Below are 13,531 nucleotides of genomic sequence, written 5' to 3'. Positions count from 1 at the left end.
TCTCACAGTTCTGGAGACTGGGAAGTCCAAAATCAAGACAGATGTGGCATCTGGTGAGATCTTCCTGGTTCATAAATGACCACCTTTTACTATGTCCTCATAGGGTGAAAGGGGTGAGGGTGCTCCCTGGGGCTCTGCCCTCATGACCTAATTACCTCCCCAAGTCCCCACCTCCTAATACCAGTGCCTCTGGTAGTTAGGGTTGCAACATGTAAATTTGGAAAGAGCATAAACATTCAGTTCATCGCACCCTCTTAAAATACACCTGATATTGTTAATCTCTTCATTACAAGTGCATTATAGGAACACCCTTTGGTAATGAAACTCACCTGATACTCCACTTCTTTCTGGCAGTCATTTATGTTTCTCTTTAAGCATCAGGAATACATTTTCATTCATTCTCTCTCTTCCTCTTTCTGTCTCGTCTGTCTCTCCCCTTTCCTCTTTCTCTCTGTCTCTCTGCTCTCTTAGAGGGCATCACCCAAGGCTTTAGCAAGGCAAAGATATTAAGTAAACCCATAAGAAAAAGCCCAATGGCCAAACATTCCCTGCGATACAATTGGGATATGACCCTTCCATGAAGGTTGGGGGCAGCAGGGCATTATTTGGCCGGATGAGTCTGGCAAGACTGGTGTCAGCCTCCCGAAGAATGACAGTTCTCACCTAGCTTGGCACACTGCAAGCCAACCTGACAGGAATGAGCTTCTCATTGTTTTATCCAGCCATCACAAGAGGTGCCAGGTCTACTCTGGGGACCATCTGAAATAGGTCTGAGGAAAGAGAACCATCATTCTCTGCAGAATCTTCTTTTTTGGTTATTCTGAAATACTGTAGCTTTTTGGAGCACAAATGGTAGTAGCCCAAATGATTCTTTTAAGTCAAATCATAATTTAAAAATTCAAGAAAACCATTGGCTAGAATATGTGCATGAAAAAAATCTTTATTCTTAGATGACCTATTTCTATCCGCAAAAAGATGTTTAGCCTGTTTCAAAGTTTCATGGGACAATAATTAGTAAGTTTCAAATACAGAGGGTACCTACATGAACCAGATAATTGGAAGGATAAAGCAACTTCAGATACAAAGGCAGTGTGCTTCACACAGAGATGAGAAAATAAGGCAGAGAGAAATTAGGTGGCTGCCCCAGTCTGAAGTAACTTCGAGTAAATCCTGATGCTCTGATTCTCAATCAATACTTTCTGCATCTCTCCCCTAAACCCACTAGGAAGAAAATGTACTAACTCTACCTTTTATAACAATAATTCAAAGAATGTGTATTGCCAAACAAATTCAGAAGTTTGATTCCAAATTTATAAACACCATAGCAACACACATTTTTTAAAAAATGAATTTGGAAGAAGCATTTATTGGAATGGCTTACTAAGCCTAAACAAGCATTAAATCAAGAAAATTCATCAAATGGATGATAATGCCACATTATTAAATAATATTTTATTCCTTGTCCTCAAGCCAGCCACATAATATAATGGCATACACTACAATTCTCATCTAGAGAGATCATCCAGTTTGTTTTGTTTTATTGTTACCAGATTATTTTACCCTGTCAGTCAAGTAGTATCTACAGTGACCTTTTAGGTCCCTATCCAGAGCTAAACGTAGTATAAAGGCTAAAACCACCAAGCTTTGAGCTATTCAGACTCAGCCAAGAGTGACTGCATTTAGGCTGCTCCATTTTTAACCAACCATGCTGGGCATCCGTATTGTCGCCCATATGGTACTATAATATGACATGTTCTGGCCAAGAAGGCTTCCACTGTGAACATCCCAAGAGCTAGGGATATAAACAAAAGACAGCACTGGTCAATAGGGCAAAGCTTATGTCAGCCAGTTCTTCGGTGTTTCTCTTCATAGAGAGAAATACAGAAGGCTCAGGAGAAGATACTCAAATTCACAGTTTTAGCCTCAAAAGGGCATCACAGACCCCATTCAAGGGAAATAAAGATCTTGGATACTCAGGTATTTCATAGATATGGTCTCAGCTTTGAAATAAATGACAACAGAAGCATAAAAGGAACCGAATCAGGGAATTATTCCCATTACAAAAGCATTTCATTTTAAACAGGGATTCCCAATGGGCTTCTTTAAATCATGGCACACATTACAGAATACTGAAAAAGAAAAAGGTTTATGCACAGGGTAGCAGGGTGCTGAAAGTGACTTGCGCCAGTGACAACAGTATTGGCTGGATCAGTCCCATTGATTCAGACCCTTGACAGATGCTGCAGTGAAGGCCACACGCTGGAAGCCAGAATGTGTCACTCGGTTTGAGATGAGGAGAAATGTGCAGAACTTCTAACTGTGGATACAACTACGCAACTGTATTTTCAAAGAATTGAGAGTCTCAATGGTTAAAGACAGAGCTATTAGTACTGTAGGAAGAAACAGACACCCTTCCAAAAGTCAGTAGCATCCTGGGGCATATGGCCATACTGGTTTATTATTCTGAACATTCATCATAAACTTTCACTTTCCATACAGGCCATTACATCACTTCCACTTGGATCAATGGCCTGAAAGAAACTGATGAACTGTCTACACAGCATTGAGGACCCTGGCTGTGACTGACGGCTGAAGGCAGCCGACCCCTCTGCGTAAACTCTAAGTCAAGTCACCGGGACTGTGCCAAAGAAGAAAAAAGAAATGTTCAGGAAGAGGAAAGATGAACTTCCAGTTTTCAACTATCATGTATCAGTTCGTAGTTTTTTTAACACAAAGTCTAAGAACAAAGCTATCTCCATTCGCCAATAATTTTATTTTTTTTCCCAATCTCATGCACAGCCTGGAATCAGCTTTCTGCCTAAGGTCATTAGCTGACACATGCTTTTGTTATCCCAAACATGACTGCACAGCTCTCAAACCTGTTAGCTAGCCAGAAAAGGGAGTCCAGCCAGAACTGGTCAGCTATCATTCAGCAACTATGTGCCACTACAGAGCAACCTGCATTCCTGAAAGACTTGTTGTTAGAGAGACTGCAAAGTTAGAAATGAGTTCCCATTTTCCATAAGTAAACATTTGCTCTAGAAGCAACTGTCAACCTGCAAACACACCCACTTTTTCACACAAAGTTCGTACTGGATAAGATCAATGATGCAGGTATCTGTGCTGGATTCCAATCACTTTAAAATAGGTCTTTAAATCCGTTCCTTTGTGCAGGTCAATCTCTGCATGTGAACGCTTACTTAAAGAGCATCAAACTGCCTTTTGAAAAATACACCTTCCTTGAACCAAAGATACTTTTTGTTCCCAAGAAGCTGTTGCCATTTCCAGCAACAAATGACGCAAAAGACAAATTCTGCCATCCTCAAGAGTGGTATCAGACAAACAGAAACGGCAAACAAAAGAACGGCAAAAGCCTATGAAAAACCAAGGTGAATTGGGCACAGGAGAAGAGAGAAATGCATTCTGAATTTTCATCTATGATCTAAGAAATTCAGCCTTTACTGATGAAAGGGGGTCTGGGAGGGGGAGGAATGAGAGGTGAGATTTTTAGTTGAAAAAAAAAAAGAAGTGTGTTCTGTCCGGGTTGGTTTTCAACAGCACTTTGCGAGTGCGCGGCAGGCAAAATCTAGTTTAGTGACTAAGACCGATTCAATGAAAGGAAAACAAGTTTATTCAAGACACAATGGAGCCACCCACTAAATCCGACAATTCTATCCAACCTGTAATACGACAATTCTTTAAGAATTTTTAAGTGCGTTGTGGTATCAAAATAAAAGTTTATGGTTATTCACAAGAAAAATCTATCAATTCAACAGCATCATCTCGAAGGCTGTGCACCCGTCCTGTCATATCCTGTTTTAAGGAAAGTGCTAATAGCTGGAAACTAACTATTGTCAGCTATCTCCCAGGGCTGTGGCCCTGACATTCAGTGTCACTGGTGGAAATCCAGCCGCGGCACAAGCCCCGGGGTCCCTGGCGCAGCCGTCTGAACCACAGCGCCAACGATCCGTGCGCCGGGGTGGAAGGACTGGGGGGGTGCGCGCTTCCTCCGCCCTCGGGCCGCGCGTCCGGAACGGCCCTGGCTGTCAGGTGGGTGGCGGGGCGCTCCGGCCGGGAAGCGCTGAGGGCGGCGCGGGGCGTCCGCGGGCCGGAGAGGGGCGAGCGGGGGGAGTGCGCCGCGGCCCTGGGCCGGCCGGCGCTCACCTTTGTTCGCCTGCCTGGAGGCGAGGGGACGGGGGGTGGGGGGGCCCAGGAGCCCCGGGGGACATCCGTAGGCAGCCGGACCCTCTCCGGCTCGCAGAGCGGCGGCCGCGGTGCGGGGTCGGCGGCCCCTCGGCGAGCAGCAGGGCTGGGAGGCGGGAGCGCGGGGGGCGCGGCCGCGTGCGCCTCGGGGCCCGCGAGTGTGCGTGTGCGCGCGTGTGCGCGGGGGCGGGGGGGCGCGCGCCGGCCCTCTTACCTCTCGAAGACGAGCCGCACCATCAGGACGCAGAAGGCCAGGGGGAGGGCGAGGTAGAGGTCCTCCGCCTGCGGGAAGGTGGCCTCCTCCGTGTTCTTCAGGTCCGCCCAGGTGACATTGTGCGGGAGCCAGAACCGCTCGTTCCAGAACCAGGCGAGGATCCCTGCCATCTTGCCGTGCGCTCCGGTCCCTGCCCCCGCGGCCCTCCGAGCTCTGCGCCGCGCAGAGCGCCCGGGATGCGCGCGGCCGCCCGAGCCTGTGCCTCCGCGGCCGCCCGAGCGCAGGCTGGCGGCGAGCCGCGCTCCTCCCGCCTCCGCCCGCGCCGGGCCCGCCTGATTGGCTCGGCCCCGCGGCGGCCGCCGGCACACGCGGCCGCTCGTCCACGCCCGGAGGGCAGCCCCGGGGCGCCGGGCACGGGGCCCGCACCCGCGAGCGCCACCTGGACCCGCGCCCGCCGCGCGCTCGCCCCGCGCCCCAATTCCGCCCCAGCCCCCTTCCTGCTCGCACATGCTCAGAACGCCGGCCCCTGCCCCCCGGAGTGTCGGGGGGTCGCAGCCCGCTTCCCGAGTGCCCGCAGGCGGTGGGGAGGCAGGCAGCGGCCGGGCCGGTCTTCAGAGCCACCCCCGCCCTGAGAGACCACAGCAAAAGGAGAAGTAGGGGCACAAAGCGCAAAGGAGGAAGAGGTGTTAGGGAAGGAGTCATCCGCCCCGGCCCCTCGCCAGGCGGGGTGAAGAGCGGGAACCGGGGCAGGGTGGCCCGGCGACAGCCCCCTGCCTCCACCCCACGCCCCTCTCTCCCCTCTCTCTGGCCTTCCTGCCCCGTTATTCTACCGCGGGTCACCACCACCCCCTCACCCAGGGAACAAGGCCCTCTATTTAAACTGAGGCACTTAATTGCTATTTGATAATGACAGTAATGTTGACGATCACGACGACAGAATTCCGTAAGACTGCCCTCTAAACGAACCTCTCAGAAAATGTCACCAGACCACATTTTGGTTTCTGAGATCGGAAGAGAACCTCCACTCTGATATTTGACAGATTCATTACTTCTGTCTTTTGCATCTGAAGCCTTTGAGGCATTGGGCCCTGAGACCATGCAGCCAGCTGCTCGGTGGCAGCGATGGCCTTCCAGCCAGATGCCTTGGCATCACTTGCATTCTTGGAGACCGCAGACGGGAGGTTTATCTCTTGCCGCCTTCATGGCAGATGGTCATGTTCGTTATGGAGTCTACCTTCCACGCCAGTCAGACTCCCTGCATGGCTGCCCCTGATCACTCATGTCACTCCCATGCGTGACTGGTATTATTTTGCCTTCTATTCCAGGACTTCTCTGCTGTCCAGCAGGTCCTGCTGTGTCCCCAAGCATGTGCAACAAGAAGTATTGGTGAGTTAATGCCCTGGGGCCTGAAGTTTGATCAAGGGCAGTGGAAGGCAGTAGATAAATGTTAAATCCTTTCCCTCCCCTTCCCCTGGGACAAACGCAGTAGCTTCAAACAACCTCTCTGGAAATATCCTGTGATACAAAGCAATCAGGTTATTTCAAAGTTGCAGCCAGCCCAGTAACTTACTCCCGTATATTTTTTCCTCTCTCTCTCCTTTTCACTTATTCCTGCTTCTTTGAAAATATACTGACCGCATTTTCCAGAGAAGACAAATTAAAATATTATTTCTCTCCTATTCATCAACTTTGAGAAGGTGGCAGAATTTCAAGAACATTTTGAAAGATAGGTTTTGTTGGACAGTGGAAGGAGAATTTACTACTTACCTGTGCATCTTGCACAAGTCACTTAGTCTCGAAGAGCATGTTAATGCCCTCCTGTGTAAGTTTTCTTGCCTAAGTTACTCAACTGTCATGGAGCTCACATGAGATAACATGGGAAGGGGACTGGCAAATTCTTCACCTTTGTACACACGCACAGTTTAACAAACCTCTACTCTTTTGGGGGGGCCAGCATGTCTCCTCCAAGCTACAGACCCCTTCCTACCACTCTCTATCCAAATGATTACCCCAGAAATACAATGGAGTAAAATATTATTGCATGTCTGACTACATTTTTTTGGTTCATGGGTGGATGCTTGGGCCAAGATAGCAATTAAAGTCCTTGCTCAGTATTGGGGCAGGGATCAAGTCAGTCTTTCTTTGTTTGCTTGGACCCTAGGATTTCAGACTCAGAAGCTATTAGTCCCATGCTTCATACGGTCTGCAGCAGGAGAAAAGAATGAGGCAGACCTGTAGAATTAAGTAAAGGTAAGAGACATCTGTCCACATGGTATGGAGGGACTAACTTTCCCTTTTTTCCACACAGCTGGGAAATATCAATAAAGTTAAGCATTACTGTAATCTTTCTTAGACATACACCTAATCCTACATGCATTTGAGCCCACTTCTTAGATGCAGGAGAACAACCAGAAATGTAGTTGAATTTCCACCATAAGTGGCATAGAGCAAAACTATACTTCTTGTTCTACAAAAAGAACACAAAATCTCTTTGGGGAGCAGGATGTGTTCACATGAAAAGCCAGATAGCAGTGCACCCCAGCCCCACTCATAATGGCACTGGTCAATAGATGATAAGCACCCCAGTATTGCAGATAACAAAGGGTTTTCTGCTCAAAGGAGGGAGACATTCTGTGTTGAAGAGACCAAGGAAAGCTTCAAGGAAGAGGCAGAAATGGCCTCAGACTTTGAGGAATGAGTAGACCCAAACATGCCTGAGCGAAGGGGAAAAGGAAGATTTGCTGAAGGACGATAAACAAAAAGTAGCTAAGAAGCCAGATTGCAAATGGCCTTCAGTGTGATGCAAAGGAATGTTCCACTTATTTTAGTGAGAATAGTATTTCATCTATAATAGTAATTCTATATTATGAAGCCTGGTATACAATACATTTCAGTTACTGTAGGTTCTTAATAATACACCAGTACATTTATTTATTGCTTAAAAGGCAGGACAGTGCTAAAAGTAAGCATTCAGTTCAAACACTCAACTCACTGATTTTAAAGAAATCTGGTTTTCGCTGGGAATAATATGGAAATATTGCCAAATTTTATTTCTGCAATCATTTCTCGTGAATATATAACCTTCTTGCCGTGGTTGGCAAAACTACCTTACGTATACACCTGTTTTTCACTATCCAGGTAACAGTCTCTTGGGTTTTCTTTTATACACCATTTGAGGAGAGAATTGGATAAGAAGTAGGCAGGGTTCATCCCCATAGTGTGCAAATAATCTTAGCTGTGAAGAAAACTCAGCATCTCCTGCTATCTTAAGGAAATGATAAGAGTGTATAACTCACTGCCTTGGAGTTAGGTTAAGATGTGTAACCCGGACATGTATTGAATATACATTAGTTGTTAGCAGTTCTCTAGCAGGACTGCTCCCTCCCGTGTTCAGTCTTTCTTACCACCATGTTACGGATTGGAGGTCTGACTGTCTTTCTCCTGCCTTTTACCTTGACAGTTCCTATCTCTAGAAAAGCTTTTCTGACTCCGACAACCATCAATTACACTTGTATTCCTAGCTAAACTAAATCACTGGCTGGATTTCCTGTCTTCTGTCTAATAATCAAAATCTATTCAAATGTTAATGTTCCCCCCTGCAAATTTCTTTAACTTACTAAGGGCATGTCAGCATCCCACTAAAATTTTAAGCATGACAAACGTGCTATGAAACCAACAAGAGAGAGAAACAACCAGGTTATCTGACTGGGCTGTCCAGCTAGGGATCACATTCACCTCAGTTAGGCGTCTGTAACTTCGTGAGATGTTCCACCGAGTACAGCAGCCATGATGGTGTTTTCTGTGTGTACATATGGATGAATAAAATTTGGGGTCAGTGCATCTGATTTATTAGCTGGGAAGCCTGAGTTCTACTACCCACTATGCAAAGGTTTTTATAACCAAAGAGAAACAGAGAATTTGAGAAATTGTGGAGATGGGTTTTAAATCTCAGGAGGTTAAGAAACCAGAATTTGAGTCAAGTGTAGTCCATAAGGACGGCTATATTCCAGTCACGCTGGGAACCACGCAGACAGTAGGGTAGAAAAGATCGTTGGGAGGCCTGATATGCGTGCCCCAATATTGGAGGGGGTACCAGGTGGGAGCATTCTAACTTGATCTTTGTGGTCCAGAGGGGCAGCACTTGGGACAACTGGCTGAAAAACTTGTAAGGCTAATTTTATCTACATAGAAGAACTATGCAAAGCTGGCTCAAAAAGAATGAGCAGCCTCATCACGCAGTGAACCTACTGTCATGGGAAGTGTTCAGGCAGAAGCCTACCTGTTAGAAATATTGGAAAGAATATTCCTATCTGAAGCTGATGGAAATTCACGTCCTTAAGTTTGTGTTAATATCTTGGGGTTAACATAAAGCTCTATGGAGCGAGGAACAGAATCGGCCTCACCCTGAGAAGCTTCTCCAAGTGCAAAAGACTCTAGGCAATGTGCTAACAGGTTAGGACCTGTTCAGTCCTAAACGTCTACTCTCTTAGAGGCTAGTGGGCAGAATGAATAAGAGAAGAAATGGAGAAGGAAAGGAAAACGTGAGAGGTAACCACTGTCAGACAGAAGCACATTAGAAAGGTAGAAAGGGAAATTCAAAAGTCCGAAGAAATAAGTCCCTTCTTGCTTCACCTGTAACAAATCCTGAAATGTTCAAAGGGCCACATTGGAATATGTTGCTAGCCGTCTGCAGGATCCCATTAGAAAACAAAATCAAAGGAGTTAGGCCACATGGTTATGCGGACAGGGTCTGTTTCCAGCTTTTCTCCCGAGCACTTTGAACATTTTTCTGTGCTGTTTTTAATAATGGGAAATTATACATCAGAAGTCACTGTTTACATAGTATTTGAGTACCAATACTGCCTCAAATGATTGTGTTCTTCCTTTCCTTCATTTAGTTGTTAGAGTTTAAATTCATTCTCCTGTGTGGATAGAAGAAGGAGGGTAGAATTTCAAAGGTAATCTTCCCTTGCAATAATTGTTCACCATTAACTTTTGCCTTCAGAAGTGCATCTAAGGCAAATGTTTACGTCCAGGTCTAAAATAATCATTATCTGGCAATCATTAGCTTATATTAAATTAAACTACATGCTCATATTTGGAAAGTACACATAGTTTTAAAAGCCTTTCCCCTAAAATTAAAAATATATGTAAATAATCAAGCAGATCAGCCCTTTCATTGTCAAATTAAATTCAGGCACAACATGTGCCTAGATAGGAGAAACATTTAGTAAATATCCCCAAGAATTAATTAATCTCATTTAATTGAATTTGAGACCAACGGACTGTAATACCTTCTGCTGCCATAAATGCATGTGATGTTGTAATTGTAAGCAATCAACTCCCCACGATGGATGTGTGCGGGCTGAGGTGTTTCTGTTTGTCCTGCACTTTATGATCTTTGAATTCACTTAAACTTTAAAATGCAATCAAAATACAGCATAGTCAAGATTTAGAAAAAAACAAGCTTTCACAAATCTGCACAGACATAGGTTATTAGAAGATTTAGGGGCTCTGAATTTACCAGCTATGGGTCTTTCACAAGTCTTACCCTGTGATTGCCACAGAATTATTAACAAAATCCTAAGGCGCTGGGTCCTTTATGCTTATATATTATTTGGCTCAAAGATTCTTCCAGTCCTCATTTAAACTGTAAAACAGACTTCAGCTCTAAGTTTAGAGAGAAGTCTTAGAAGCTCTGACATGGCAAGTTGCCAGGAGAATATTTTCCCTGAGGAGAAACGAGACTCAAATGTGCTAATTAAGGGAGCTTAATATCCCTCAAAATTAATTCTTTGTTACCTGCAGTGGTTTAATTATTTACTTCTGGAATGCTCAGAATTGCCCTGCATCTTTAAAATAGCAGTGGGCCACTCATTGTACTGAGTCAACATCCATTCTGAAGATATTTCTACTTGTAGGCTACAGCAGTGGGCAAAAAGAGGAAGATTTTAGATGTCACAATAAAACAGGAAGACATATTTTCACAGGTGGTTTGTGAAATAAATTTCATTGATGTCATCATCCCTCACATAAAAAAGAATGTTCCAGAAAAAAAATTATTATAGCAATAAAGAGGAAGGGAGGGAATGGGTTATAATTAACACCAGGTAATTATAACTAAGCTCAGACCACCAGGAGCAGTCAGCCAACTCTGACGCATTCCCCCATTAGCAGCCTGCGCTTTCCAGAAAGTAAAAGTCAGATGTTCTCAGAGAACATTGATTGAACTGAGAGATAACTAATGATAAACAAGACTCTTTATCTTAAGCAATAGACTTGAATGTTATCCAGGTAACTACTGTTTTCTTGGAATTCTTCTTGAATCAGGTAGGTCCTTGTAAATATGGACATAATACAAAGCTCTAAATGTAGGTAGAAGGTACATATGTTGAGCTCAAATATCACCTCCTTTGGAGCCAACTCTGACCATATAACCATGCAGTACAAAGTTGCTGCCCTAGCACTCTATCACACCCCACTCCCTGCCCGAATTTTATTGTCTTCACATCATGCAGCAGAGCCCTCTGAAATGCTGTGGTTTACTCATCCACTAGTTTGTTATGGTCTTTCCTCCGTAAGCATGTGGGCTCCAGGAGAGGAGGGCCCTGGACATCTCAGTGACTCTTCTACCCCATGTCTTGAGCGGCACTTGGCACATGAGGCCTGTTAAGTAAATCATTGTTGAAGGAATGGTGTGCAGATCTTTTTTTTTTTAATGTCAGACTTCTCTTTAACAATAAAATAAAAAGATTTATTCTGGTGCCTGAGCTAGGAAGGGGGCTGGATATCCTGTGTAGGCAACCTGAGATCCATGTATTCAATCAGGATAATTGCACATGGACCCACAGTCACCTGCTCATGCAAAGCTTCTTACTGAAGCTGTCTTCTTGGGCGACTTTGAGTAAAACCAGACAAAACTCAGTTCAAGATGAGCCCTTGACAGGACTTGAAGGGCTACTCATTCTCCTGCCTAGAATGTTCTCAGATCAGCCTTCATCTGCGCTGTCTCTATTACCTAGTTTCTCATTTGGGTAGATGTAACCCATGTTCCCAGACCAACCCTTAAATACTTTGGGAACAAGAAAATGCTACAGGTGCTTCAGGGAAGATGGGCAGCTCAGTGCTGACAACAGGACCTAAAATAGGCAGGGTGAGTCCTAATACATAACTCCTGTTATCATGTGCCAGTCTGCCAAGCCCTGCAGGTGTTTTCGTGTATGGCTGGGACCAAGGAAACAAGCTGAGGAACCTCTTTAACTCCTCCATACCCAGGACCCAGGCAGGTCAGTGGAGGCTCTGCTCACCCCAGTTCTTTGAGGCTCCCAATTTATTAAAATAAATCAGAATGATAAGAAAGATAGCCCTACAGAATCATAAAATTGGCATCTTAGAAACTTTTCACATAACGTTATTCACATACACAAACACTGTGCAATAGAATTGTGCCATCATAAAATAGTTATAAAATCATTTATAAACATGCATTCATAGAGCACAATGGGTAATATAGTCTGGTATGCACACTAGAGTCTGAGAATTTTTCCTCCCTCCAGAATTGTCAGCAAAACTCTGAAAGACTAGATCTAACCCCATTTTGACCTGTATTTGATAAGGTTAAGTGTCTACTTGTGAGGTACTTTGGGCCAAATGCCCTGAGCAGCCCCCTCACCTCCGCAGCAGGCCCGCCTGTGTCCTGAGGCACTGCTGTGCTTCTGCTTCTCTCCTCTTCACTCTGCTTGGACCGGTGAGCCGAGGAGTCGTCCTGCCGGCTTGGTGAACGGTCTGCATGGGCGCACGCTTATGTATTGGTTCTTCAGTTACTCTAGTCTTACTTCAACATACAGATAGTTTTCTATGCCTTCTGTACCGCTCTAATTCAGTGTCCAACCAATAAGTCTTTTGACTAATGGACTAACTTTCAGGCTACACCCCAGCATTACTCCAAGGGAGACATTGCAGTTCATGTGGAATTAGGCCTTTTGTAAATTGTAGTCAGTTTTAAAAGAGAAATTTTTCATGGAGGCAGAAAGCCTGCTATATCTCCTTGTAAGATATCTGATTTCAGCTGTTCTAACCTAGCATGAAGCAAAGACAGACTTTTGCTCCGGCTTTCCAAGGTTAGCCAAGGTGAGGAGATAATATGGCCGTCTCAGACATCGTTTTTCTGGACCCCAGACCATTCTCAGAAATGCTAGTGAACCTGAACCCAACTCTTCATACGTCTCAGTAAAGAAGACCTCTTCTTAGTATCAAAACGGGATAACAGATTATTGAGAAAAATGTCGTGTCTTAGGCTTCAAATGATGGTAATTCATTTCAATTCTTTAAGGCTGAAAATAAGTACATGAACATATGCTACTGAAAAGACCCAAGGAAAAGGCCGTAATGGTGACGTGACCCTCCGTCTTTCCCCAGGCCACTTTCAAGCAAAGGGCAGATTTGCTCTCCTCCCACACACACTCTTCTCCCTTTACCTTCTCCAGGAAGGACTGCCAGTGGCCCCCGTCTCAGCCTCTGGTTCAGAATTTAAGCATAAATGTGAGACTGTCTTTTCCCACACCACTGGAAAATACCTAAGTAACGTGAAAGCCCTCCAAATGACAAAGCCGCAATAATCCGAACCAAGGAAACAGGAAAGAGACCTGGAGGTAAAGGACGAGGTTTCCACGGACTTCTGCCCCAGGTACCGGGCCTTCCCTTTGGGCTGTCCTGGCCAGCTGGGCCATGAGCAAGGTGGACCAGGAGACTTGCCCATCACGGGAGCGGCTGGAGCCGCCTGGTCTCTGAAACACCCCATCATTCTGCCCCTCCTCTGTACAAAGGGCCCTCCCTGACTTTCCTCGTCTGTAGGACAAATCCAGACTCCTTCACAGGTGACAGGTCCTGACCCAGCTGGCTTGCCATCTCTTTCCTGATCCATCTTTGGGCTTCACCCAAACCATCTACGTTTGCACCCACCCTCTGACGACTCTACCTTTCTCAGGCCATGTATTTTAACAGGCCTTTCTATTTCTTTTAAATTTTCTTCTTCCTAGTATTTCCCTTATTTGAAATACCTTTCCCTTTCTTCTGTACCTCTCAGAATTGTATTTATCAGCTATTTCCTGTCTC

At 45.3% G+C, this 13,531-nt stretch overlaps 1 protein-coding gene and 1 long non-coding RNA gene across 3 annotated transcripts in view; one reads left to right on the top strand and one right to left on the bottom strand.

The window, feature by feature from the left end:
- The window catches only part of CERS6 (ceramide synthase 6), a 277,844-nt gene extending 273,122 nt beyond the window's left edge, over positions 1–4,722 (bottom strand). Inside the window, exon 1 of one of the 2 annotated variants that reach the window (XM_036995962.2) lies at positions 4,418–4,722. In XM_036995962.2, the coding sequence (XP_036851857.1) occupies positions 4,418–4,587 (170 nt within the window). In that variant the 5' untranslated portion in view covers positions 4,588–4,722. The remainder of the gene's footprint in view (positions 1–4,417) is intronic. The other variant, XM_036995963.2, reaches the window with a different exon arrangement.
- Positions 7–13,531, top strand: part of LOC108401665 (uncharacterized) — an 80,747-nt gene continuing 67,222 nt past the window's right edge. The window contains exons 1-3 of the long non-coding RNA XR_005055261.2: positions 7–4,050; positions 5,743–5,803; positions 6,579–6,667. This is a non-coding gene — a long non-coding RNA (uncharacterized lncRNA). The remainder of the gene's footprint in view (positions 4,051–5,742; positions 5,804–6,578; positions 6,668–13,531) is intronic.

The sequence above is a fragment of the Manis javanica genome, chromosome 7, assembly GCF_040802235.1.
Source record: "Manis javanica isolate MJ-LG chromosome 7, MJ_LKY, whole genome shotgun sequence".
NCBI classification, from domain to species: domain Eukaryota; kingdom Metazoa; phylum Chordata; class Mammalia; order Pholidota; family Manidae; genus Manis; species Manis javanica.
Note: the sequence above shows the minus strand (reverse complement) of the source record. Positions and strands in the feature narration are given on the sequence as shown.